At 34.6% G+C, this 12,032-nt stretch overlaps 1 protein-coding gene and 1 long non-coding RNA gene across 3 annotated transcripts in view; one reads left to right on the top strand and one right to left on the bottom strand.

Moving 5' to 3' along the window:
• The window catches only part of LOC134267582 (fibropellin-1-like), a 58,369-nt gene that overhangs the window by 679 nt on the left and 45,658 nt on the right, over positions 1–12,032 (top strand). For both annotated transcript variants that reach the window (XM_062749788.1, XM_062749789.1), the window contains exons 2-5: positions 1,969–2,147; positions 2,370–2,470; positions 2,864–3,129; positions 3,472–3,630. In XM_062749788.1, coding sequence (XP_062605772.1) covers positions 1,969–2,147; positions 2,370–2,470; positions 2,864–3,129; positions 3,472–3,630 — 705 coding nt within the window. The remainder of the gene's footprint in view (positions 1–1,968; positions 2,148–2,369; positions 2,471–2,863; positions 3,130–3,471; positions 3,631–12,032) is intronic.
• On the bottom strand, positions 8,460–9,583 carry LOC134267586 (uncharacterized). Its single transcript, XR_009992182.1, has 3 exons — positions 9,305–9,583; positions 8,919–8,990; positions 8,460–8,560 (listed from the first exon to the last, which is right to left on the bottom strand). It is a non-coding gene; the product is annotated as an uncharacterized LOC134267586 (long non-coding RNA).

The raw sequence follows: 12,032 nt of genomic DNA, 5'->3' as shown, positions 1-12,032 counted from the left end.
GTGGACGATTATTCCAGACTTTGGGTTATATATTAAAAAGAGTGGATTATATGTTTTATAAATATTTTAAAGAAGCGTACTAGAAATTCAAACGGCAATATGCTACATGTAACAAAACAAAAAAATCTTATATTAAGGAGAACAGTCAGACGGACTTTAATGCAACATATACTAAAATGGTTTTGTTTTGAACATATTTTATTGTATAATTTATACAGTGGGATTGATTACAAGTTCTTGCAACTTAAAAAAACCTCTCCCTGTAATATATACAATAATTAAATTAGTGATTGCCAAAATAACAATTTAAGGTGTAAAGTTATACATATACATGATAAATACAAAATATTTCAAGTTAATACAAAATATTTCAAGTTAAGACACTTACTTAAGATTCAGAGTTCTTACAATATGTAGATCTATAATGATACATTTAAATGATTACAATTATAACAGTTATTTGGAAAAAAAATATATTTGACAATAATGATAATAAATAATAAACATGATCACAAGTAAAATTCTCGCATCATAAACAAACAAAGTTGTACAGGTATGATTAAATGACAAAGAAACAGAAGAAGAAAAACGGATCAAAATCTACCTGAATCACGAATGAACCTTTGGACACAGTGAAATATTTTGTTATTCACATCAACTGACAATGAATCATTTCCAAATAATAAGAGATAGGAGTTGACTATTGCCAAGTGATTATATTGTAAAATATTGTTTAAGAGGCAATATCTTGGCCGCTCATATTTTTTACATACAAAAAAGAAATGGTATACATCTTCAATTTGTCCACATGAACAATTAGGAGAGTCAATTATATTTCTTCGATAAAGATCATTATTAAGTATACTACTGTGCCTTAATTTTGTGTGAATTATATTTAAATAGCGTTTCCCATATGAAAAATACGAAGGTGGCTTTGAGGGATGTGAACATATTCTTGTTTTAAATTTACTAATAGAGGTTGTGTCTCTCACGTCTTTAGAAAGGGAATTCCAGGAATTAATTGCAGAGGGTACAAAAGATTTTTTAAACGTTTCAAGTCTACATTTGGGAATAGAGTAATCTTCTGTTTCCTAAAATTGTTGAAGTCAGATGAAGATTCTCAAAAACAAATAAATTTGTTAAAAAAAAAAACTGCGGTCCTTCAGCAAGTACTCTGACGTAAGTAATGAAAGACGACGCAGTTCCTCATTGACAACATTAATGTAGTCTTCGGAGACTGTAATAGAATGTTTGAATTCCAGAGGGCACTAATCGTGCTCCCTTATTACTAGTATCTGATTTGTTTTTATACTCTGATTTGTTTTTATACTCCTTCGAAGCAGAGTTCTATCAAAAACTTTTAAATGAAAGACAAAACACTGCAGCCTTCAACTCAACACAAAGACGGTCTTTAACAATTGACTAGTACCTACCATTCGTATGTCGACAAGATATACACATGTACATGTACATGTATCCCAGTGTAGTGTATTTGAAATAAAAGACACCACAGTCTGTCACAATTATTTCAAAATTAGATATTTATGGAATCAAAATGGGTAAACAATCAATACCAAATAAATTTTTACTCACAAGCATGCTCTTAGTACGATTTTTTTAATCCGATGCGCAGCTACCATAAGGCAATGTGACCGGAATTTCAACAATCTCATGTAAAGTTAGCATATTGATCAATCTTTGATTTGTATAATGACTTTGTTACGGAATATTAATTAACATTGGATCTTATTTTGACCTACTTGTTTCAGACCAATTCTTTCACTCTTGTTTTTATAATACTGAATTTGACTCCAGAATGTTCTGTCTACCTGATCAATACAAAAGGCTTACGATATTTGTGACCAGTCAACAGGGAATTCTTACTCCTCCTCGGAACTTAAAATTGAACATAAAAGTACAATGTTACTTGTAAAATTTTACTAACTTATAGAACATTTTTTATTGCAGATTTGCTAGTGCTGCTTGGATTTCCTTAGTCCATGGTGGAGGCTCATGGTCCTTACAGATGACGGTTGATCTATCCACGCGTAGTGATACAGGAAAAATTAACCAATCGCCTGTCTCATCAATAGCCTCATCTGTCAAAATTCTAAATTCATGTTCCTCACAACAAATTATAATTCCAGGTATATTTTATTTTATGTTAATTCAAAATACATTGAAAATGATTTCAAAAGAAAATAGTTTCATACGTTGCACTATTTTAGATGAATAATTAAATCCTTGATCATGCAATCTCTTAGAAAACCTACAATTTTTATACCACCATATGGTGAATTTGTTTTGTTGAATTTTTTCAACATTGGAAGATGTTTTGCAATAGAAATATATTTTTAAAAATATTTTAGTGGCAGACTATGACGGAGATGACGTACGTTGTCGATTTGCCAGTTCTTCGGCAGAATGCTCTGGTATATGTAGTGTACCCTCCAACTTTTCATTGCATGAAGTAGGTATAATAAGATATATTTATTTCTTATTTTATGCGAAGTACCGTCAAAATCACACAAAAAGACGGACAAAATAACGCCGTGTGGCTTTAAGATGACTTTAACTTTTCTATCGTCAACTTCCCTTATTTATGCAACAATATACCTTCATCACCTGCACACCTTTATATATATCAGTTGAACACAGATGTAAAAATAGTTTTCATTTTGCTCCTTCATCGCTAAATGCAAGTCTCGCCTCTGATGTTTTCAGAGCCACGAATAGGCTCTGTTCCCTATATTCATTGTTTCAATGTTATGTTGAGCTTGTTTACTGATTCCTTTACAAATCTTCATTGATTGATCTTGCAATTATATATTTCTTTCAATATTTCATACTTTGTTAATTTCAGCAGACATGCAATTTAACGTACACCGGAGTCGCTGTTAATGGAGATTATGCCATTGCAATACAGATAGAAGATTTCATAAACCCATCCTCAAGTATCGCCCTTAGCAGTGTTCCTTTACAATTCATCGTAAGCGTTGGTTCAACTGGCTCATGTTCTAGCAAACCAACCTTTACATCTCCTACCCCTGGAGAGGGGTCAACATTACAAGTTTTAAATGGCTCCCTGGAGTTAAAAGTACGAGTCAGGAATCCGTATACTTCGGAATGGTAAGTTCGATGCTATGTATAAAAGCGGTGATTCTTACGTAATATGCTTCTACTGTTGTTTTTTTTTTTTTTTTTTTTGCAAATTTTTTTACTTATTTTTCGTTCATTTTACTTAATCATTTCATTTATTCAATACACAGACATTCTTTTATTCGTTTTCTTTATTTTTTTTAATTGATTGAATTGATTGTCTGCATGCCTAATTTTTTTTTAAATCATCATCTAGTACTAGTAATCATTTGAATCTATGCAATTGGATTTTTCAAAATATAAAATTCAAACAAATTTTCATTCTTATAAAATGTTTTCTAAATAAGAAACTCCGTACTTTATACTAAATAGGATCAACAAATTTCATATCTTGTCACGACTGAATCTTGTGATGTCTGCTATTTCACAACCAGCGCTTTACGAGTATGAAGTAACACTTTCATTTACGCCAACTCATGTAGATCAGTTTGGAGAATATATCTCATGTTTCTCAGCGGAAACAAACAATAGGTAAGAAAAATATTAGTGTGCCGCGAATTTGAAAATATTAAAATGTGTAAGAAATACAACATTTAACTTTCAGATATGCCACTAGCTTTTTAGCTCACCTGAGCCGAAGGCTCAAGTGAGCTTTTCTGATCAAAATTTGTCCGTTGTCTGTCGTTGTCATTGTCGTAGTCGTTGTCGTTGTCGTCGTTGTCGTCGTAAAGTTTTCACATTTTCATCTTCTTCTCAAGAACCACTGGGCCAATTTCAACCAAACTTGGCACAATGCATCCTTGGGTGAAGGGGATTCAAGTTTGTTCAAATGAAGGGCCACGCCCTTTTCCAAGGGGAGATAATCATGAATTTGTTAAAAATTAATGGCATTTTTAAAAAATCTTCTTCTCCAGAACCGCTAGGCCAGGAAAGATGAAACTCATGTGGAAGCACCCTCAGGTACGCAGCACAGTTAAGGTTACAAAAAGGAGGTGGAGCTTAATTTGTACGGGAAAACTTGACTATGACATCATACACAATATTCGTCATACAACATTTCTTTAAAATACCACAAAATGAGTTTATCTGGTAATTTGACCAGTAAGAAATCCTCAAACTACTTAAAAACTTACTACAGCGTGATGTTTTGACGCTAGTTAAATCCCACATAACAAGTAATAAACAAGTCACAGATCGCAATACATTTGTCAATATGACGTCATTTCTTACAACGTGACGTAGTTTGTATGCAGTGAGAGACAGATCAAGTAATATTTTCTCAACAAAATATGTATTCTCTAATTAAATAAAATATAATTTACAGATATTCTATGGGACAGTAACTTGAATTTGATGTCTTCTTCGCTATTTTATTAATATATTTTCTGTACATTACGTATTTAATTGACACTGCCGTATATTTGTATGCAAATACATCGAAGGGTAATGTGGGGGGTCTTCATAAATCGATCTAGTGCAAGGGCATACACTCTATGGATCAAAGTAAGCTTTTTTACATTTCAACTGTAGAACTAATAAGGTATCTGAAAAGTGCTGCGATCCTGATGAAATCTTAAAAACAATTTAATTATATCAATATTTCATGCCGCTGACCAGCAAAAAATATAGCATTCGGTCTTACAAATATAATTTTAACAATGAAATTGCAAAATTTAGACAGGATCGCAGCATTTTTTAGAAACTACAATACTTGTTGAAAATATTTATATACTAAACTTAGAAATTTAACTTGGTTATGCCCTTGCACTAGTGACATTTATATGTAACATCAATACTTCAAGTCATTGTGCTAAAATCGCGTGACTGCCGCATCACGTGACTAGTCTAAATATAAAATATAATCGTCCTCGATATGTAGTTATTAATCATTATTACAATTATACGATATAAATAATGTACTAAAAATAATCGCCATCCCGATTACAAATACATTTTTAAATACAAAATTTAGCCGATATTTCCATTGCACACCTTAACTGTACTGCGTAGTGTAGATTCAAGTTTGTTCAAATCATGACCCCCAGGGCAAGGGTGGGGCCAAAATGGCCGACCCAAGTTTTACATAGGAATATATAGGAAAAATCTAAAAATCTTCTTCTCCAGAACCATTGGACCAGGAAAGATGAAACTCATGTTGAAGCATCCTCAAGTAGTGTGGATTCAAGTTTGTTCAAATCATGACCCCCGGGGCAAGGGTGGGGCCAAAATGGCCGACCCTATTTTTACATAGGAATATATAAGAAAAATCTTTAAAAAATCTTCTTCTCAAGAACCACTAGGACAGGAAAGATGAAACTCATGTGGAATCATCCTCAGGTAGTGTAGATTCAAGTTTGTTCAAATCATGACCCCTGGGGCAAGGGTGGGGCCAAAATGGCCGACCCAATTTTTACATAGGATTATATAGGAAAAATCTTCAAAAATTTTCTTCTCCAGAACCACTGGGCCAGGAAAGATGAAACTCATGTGGAATCATCCTCAGGTAGTGCAGATTCAAGTTTCTTCAAATCATGACCCCCGGGGGTAGGGTGGGGCCACAATGGCCGATCAAAGTTTTACATGGGAGTATATAGAGAAAATCTTTAAAAATCTTCTTCTCAAAAACCACTGGGCCAGGAAAGTTGAAACTCATATGAAAGCATCCTCAGGTAGTGTAGATTCAAGTTTGTACAAATCATGACCCCCGGGGCTAGGGTGGGGCCACAATAGCCGATCAAAGTTTTATATAGGAGTATATAGGAACAATCTGTAAAAAATCTTCTTCTCAAGAACCACTGGGCCAGGAAAGATGAAACTCATGTGGAAGCATCCTATTGTAGTGTAGATTAAAGTTTGTTCAAATCATGACCCCTTTGGGTAGGATGGGGCCACAATGGCCAATCAAAGTTTTACATAGGAGTATATAGGGAAAATCTTTAAAAATCTTCTTCTCAAGAACCATTGGGCCAGGAAAGATGAAACTCATGTGAAAGCATCCTAAGATAGTGTAGATTCAAGTTTGTTCAAATCATGACCCCCAGGGGTAGGGTGGGGCCACAATGGCCAATCAAAGTTTTATATAGGAGTATATAGGGAAAATCTTTAAAAATCTTCTTCTCAAGAACCATTGGGCCAGGAAAGATGAAACTCATGTGAAAGCATCCTAAGATAGTGTAGATTCAAGTTTGTTCAAATCATGACCCCCAGGGGTAGGGTGGGGCCACAATGGCCAATCAAAGTTTTACATAGGAGTATACAGGAAAAATCCTTAAAAATCTTCTTCTCAAGAACCACTGGGCCAGGAAAGATGAAACTCATGTGGAAACATCCTCAGGTAGTGTAGATTCAAGTTTGTACAAAACATGACCCCCAGGGGTAGGATGGGGCCACAATGGCTGATCAAAGTTTTACACAGGAATTTAAAGGAAAATCTTCTTCTCAAGTACTTCAAAGCAATGATTAGTGATAGTATAGGAAGAAAATGTTTTTAAAAAATCTTTTTTATCAAGAACAGCAAAGTCATATGCTGTATTGATATGAAGGCATTCTCAAGTAGAATTAAATTTCAAGCCCCCCCCCCCCCCATCAGTAAACTTTTCAGTTCTGATCTGATTTGTGCTTTTTCCTAGCGGATTTGCTAAGATGAGCGATGTGGCCCCTGGGCCTCTTGTTGATAATGTTATGAATATTGAAACTTGCTAGTATTTACAGGCTTGTTTGTTAAAATAATAAATTCAATTAAATAAACATAGTAAAATACCTAACCAAAACACAAAATGCTGTCATTTACAATAAATGTGTAACACATGGGAAGATATATATATGATAATTTTTATCATTCAGCATTTTGTAATATTTACTTTATAAATGATAGAATTAAGAAAAGTTTAAAAATTTCAAAGAAAACATTAGGTGGTAGATTGGTGGAAAAAATTCTAGAAATCTTTTTTTCTTTACATAAACTTATAAATGTCCATTACATATCTTTATAAAAAGACAATGAATACTTGAAAATATTTGTATAGAATAAAACGTCTTAGACACAGTTCAAATATCAGAGAGTTATTTATCTGTTCAACATATATTTACCTTACAGTTTAATTAAAAATGAGTATTAATATTTGCGTACAACATCATTGTGTAAGTTTAACTTCTGTTTTCTGCAATGAAATTAGATTGTTGTCTTAATAAATAGAAATCATATTTTAACTTCATTCATTGATAATCATTCGAAGATAATCAGTGTCACAACTGACCTCAAGTTGTGATGGGCTCTTTAAATTCGTAAAACAACCCAAAACAAATAATATTTTGGAAGACCTCCTCTTCACCAAGAAATAACAAGATTCATAAAAATTAACAATAAATTTATCTACATATGTACAATAAACATGAAAACGGCCAAAAGTTCAATCATGGTCATCACTGAATAGATTCACACTTCACACCACGTCGCAATGTATGGTCCACCATATTGTACCTTCCGGTCCACCATATCCTTAAAGTAGCTTCACCACGTACACCAATCCTCCTGTCCAGAACAAAAGCTTAATATACAATTTTGGTCACCTACAATTTTTATAGCGTTTTCTAATGAAATATTCAAAACACATATCTGTTCAAAATACATGTACTAGATTTTACAAACAAACTACAAAAGAAAACACGTATTTGCCATTTAACGAGTAAATGATTTAGAGCGTAAATATATACATTCTTGCTATATTGCTAACAGATTTACATAGAAAATTGCTCTTTAAAGCTAACAACAAAAATATTGTAAAGTGTAAAAACCTACTGAGCTGTGGCATTTTATACATAAAATCATACGGTCGGCCCCCAGGTCTTGCTCTCAACGCTGCTACAAAACATCCCTGAATCCCAAGATCACACAGCAGGGTAAACGGTACACACCCAAGGTTCACACAGCATGGGTTATATAAAAGGCACACCCAAGATCACTAAGCATGGGTAAACTATAACTCCCGGAGTCCAGACCTTAGCAATTCTTCCTAAAAATAAAAGTACAATATTATAAGGTCAAATGTCATTTTTCATTATTTTATCTTCATACAATGGTATATTCTAAATGAAATTTGCCTAAACACCTTTTAGATTTCATAAAATCAAGTGATAGGTAGAGCCTACCTCAGACAGCGATGTTTGTCTCAAGGGAAAGATAAATGTTGAGTTAGGAAGGATACATGTAACCCCTATCTATAACCCGTTTCCTTGTATTAGTGTAACATAACACAGAACATGAAAAAAATGGGATGTATTTAAATTCAACATATTTACTATATTAGTATCATTCATAAGCAAATGTTGTCATAATTTTAGTTAATGAAACTGAAACCGGGTGGAAATACACAACAAAACACATTCCATCTGGTTAAATACGTGGGTTTATTGTGATGGTGCAATCTTGCCCATTATAGATGTATGGTAAAGATAGATGACCCTGTAATTACGTATTAAAATTATAAATACAAGAACAATAACTCTGCATGCAAATTTTCACAAGCAAAGCAGTTTTAACATAAAATAAAACCAAAATTTCCAATGTAAACTATTATCCTTTTTAACAACAATGTTTGTCATAAACTCATTATTAATAAGCTTAGAATATTCATAGTTTCTGATGAACACAAACTAGGTAAATTTCAAATAACAGATAACCTCATGCAAAACTCTCAAATTACATGAATTGAACAAATAAAGAAAAATGAGTTTAAATACTTTCAAAAATAGCTTATAATTCATCAATATTTAAAAATAATGCTGTGTTCATTTTTATATCAACACACAGTTAACCTTACCTCCCATGAGGTGCAAAGGTCTGCTACAGTATATATACAAAACTCAGCTGTCTCAATAATATGGTACGTGTTCTAAATGTAAAAAATGATATACTGCTCAATGTAGGGAATTATTTAGAAAAATGAATACTTTAGGAATTTGTTTACTTCAAAACTTTATAACTTAAAAACACTCATTTTCTCCATTCTAATTTTAGCAAATTATTTAGAAATAAAATAAACTTTATTTAATGCTATTATATTTACATTACTTATTTACAGCTTTCACACAAATCTCACACAAGACATTCACTCCCTAGCATACTCAGTCTAACATTCAAACATTCACACAAAGTAGATAAAGTATGGAAAATAAAGAAATGTGAAAACCTAAACTAAACACTAACCTGGTAATGGAATAATCTAAGTCCATACTTATTTCAAACTAGGAATATCAAGTACTGATCAAACCAAAACTTCTAAAAATGTCTCAGAACATACACACCCATCAGAACGCTTGGGCATGAAAAACAAGAATAGAATTCCCTCCTAAAATCACCTGACCAATCCAGAATGACCACTATCTAACCAGATCTATAAATAACTACAAATCTACAGGTAAACCCAAAAGATAACTAAATACTTTACCTGTAAGACTTCATAAATGATAAAATAACAAAACACATACTTTAATTTATAGTTTGAATGAAATAAATCTTTATTTAGATATTTCAATTTAAACTCTGAAAATGATCATAAAATCAAAGAAAATACCTGAAAAATAAATTCATTAAAAACATGTAAAATTTCACTCTATTACATACTCCCCCGCGTTGGAAAATGACGTCTCGGCATTTCACATCTGATCTGTTTCTGAAAACAAGATTTGTTTATTTAGATGATAAAATTTCGAGAATAGTTCTGCCAGCTTCTTCCTGCAAATTAGAAAACAAAGAAGAATTAGAAACTAAAGAAGTAATGCATGAAACTTTCTTTTCCCAATCTTCTTTTTGAGTAGCTTGTACATGCACTGCAGATTTATTCAAAATGAACTCTCCTGCTTGATATCGAACAGGTAGTTTCTTTTGTCTTGTTGACCTTCTCAGAGGAACTTCTATTTCCTGAGATGGTGCTGCCTCTGGAATTTGCTCCTGAGCAATCTCTCCTTCTCCACTAGCGCTAGTTGTCACAATATTTGGTAAATTAGTCTCCTGAACCACATCAGATTCCTCAGCAATCACTGGACTGCTGTCCTCAGGCTCTTCTTGACTAATTTCTACTCTCCATTCAGTCTCATCCTCAGAATCACTATCATTGGTTTGATCATGAATGGTAATAGTTTGTTCCTCATCAACTCTTTGTACTGCAGGCTTAGTCTTAACCTTTCTTGGAGCTGGTTTTGGTGCTGCTGGTGCATCATTTAGGAAACCGACTGGAAGTAAGAGATTACGGTGCAGTGTTCGAGTCCGGCCTTCACCATTTTCCCTCTTGACTGTGAAAACAGGAATGTCTCCATTTGGTTGACCAATAACTGTGTACGGTTCCTGCTCCCATCTGTCAGAAAGCTTGTGTTTACCATCAAAAGCTACTATTTTGACCAGAACTCGATCTCCTACCTTCACTGTTCCGCCTCTTACCTTTGTGTTGTAGGTATCCCTCTGCTTAGTCCGTGCTTTCTCAGATGCTGCTGCTGCTAACTCATATGCCTGTTGTATTCTGCGTCGCAGGTCAGCTACATACTGAGTCGTTGGTTCCTTCTCATTCTCTCTAAGGCCAAAAGTCATGTCCACTGGCAGTCTAGGATTTCTACCAAACATTAGTAGATAAGGTGTCTGTCCCGTGCTCTCGTGACGAGTACAATTGTAGGCATGTACTAAAGGATTGACGTATGCCTTCCAATTGGCCTTCTTTTCAGATGGTAGGGAACCAAGCATATCTAGCAGAGTCCTGTTGAATCTCTCACACATACCGTTTCCCATCGCATGGTAGCTCGTTGTCCTTGACTTACACATACCTGTAATACTGCATAATTCCTTAATCACCTTGCTCTCGAAGTTGGCACCCTGATCAGAATGAATTCTGGCTGGTATACCATAATGGAGAATAAAGTGGTTGAAGAATGCTTCTGCTGTAGTCTTGGCTAACTGGTTCCTGGTAGGTATTGCAATGGCATAGCGAGTGAAATGGTCAGTGATCACCAAGATGTTCTGGTACCCTCCCTTGGATGTTTCTAGACTTAAGTAGTCCATACACACCAACTCCAAAGGTGCACTGGTGGTGATGTTCACAAGAGGAGCTCGTTGATTGGTTGGTGTCTTCCTCCTTGTACATCTTCCACACTCGCTGATCCATGTCTCTACATCGCTGTGCATCCCAGGCCAGTAAAATCTATCCTTGATAAGCGACAAAGTTCTGTCTTTCCCAGGATGACCCATATCGTTGTGCATTGCCTCTATCACAGTTGATGCATGTGCAATAGGTAGGACAAGTTGATGTTTCACTCCTTCGTCTGTTGTTGTTTCTCGATGCAACACACCATCTATTATCCTCAAGTTGTTAAATTGTCGTAACAGGGGGTTTGGTCCTACTTCCTTCCTGGATGGTTTTACTTTAGATCTAACATACTCCTTCACTCTTTTAATGTCTGGATCTAGATCTTGGGCTTTACACCAATCAATAATATTTCCTGTACTGGTTCCTCGTGGATCCTCATCATCAACAACTAGTGTTGGAGATAAAGTCAGAGATTCTACATAAGCTGGTACAGTAGACTGGCAAATGGCTTGTACAGTCTCAGTGTTGATGGGTAGACGACTAAGACCATCAGCATCAGCATTGTTCCTTCCTGCTCTATACTTGATGTCAAAGTTGAAAGATGCAAGGGCTGCTAACCACCGATGTCCAGTCGCGTCCAATTTGGCTGTAGTCAACACATAGGTAACAGGATTGTTATCTGTTAAGACTGTGAAATGTTGGCCATACAGGCAGTCCTTGAACTTATCGCAAACTGCCCACTTCAATGCCAAAAATTCTCTCTTATGTGGAGGATAATTTCTCTCTGCTTTGTTGAGTCCACGGCTGGCATAGCTGATGACACGCTTCACTTTGTTTTGCTCCTGATATAAGACTGCTCCT

The sequence above is a fragment of the Saccostrea cucullata genome, unplaced genomic scaffold (genome assembly GCF_032062105.1).
Source record: "Saccostrea cucullata isolate Sc308-1 unplaced genomic scaffold, CSIRO_AGI_Scuc_v1 ctg879, whole genome shotgun sequence".
NCBI lineage: Eukaryota > Metazoa > Mollusca > Bivalvia > Ostreida > Ostreidae > Saccostrea > Saccostrea cuccullata.
Note: the sequence above shows the minus strand (reverse complement) of the source record. Positions and strands in the feature narration are given on the sequence as shown.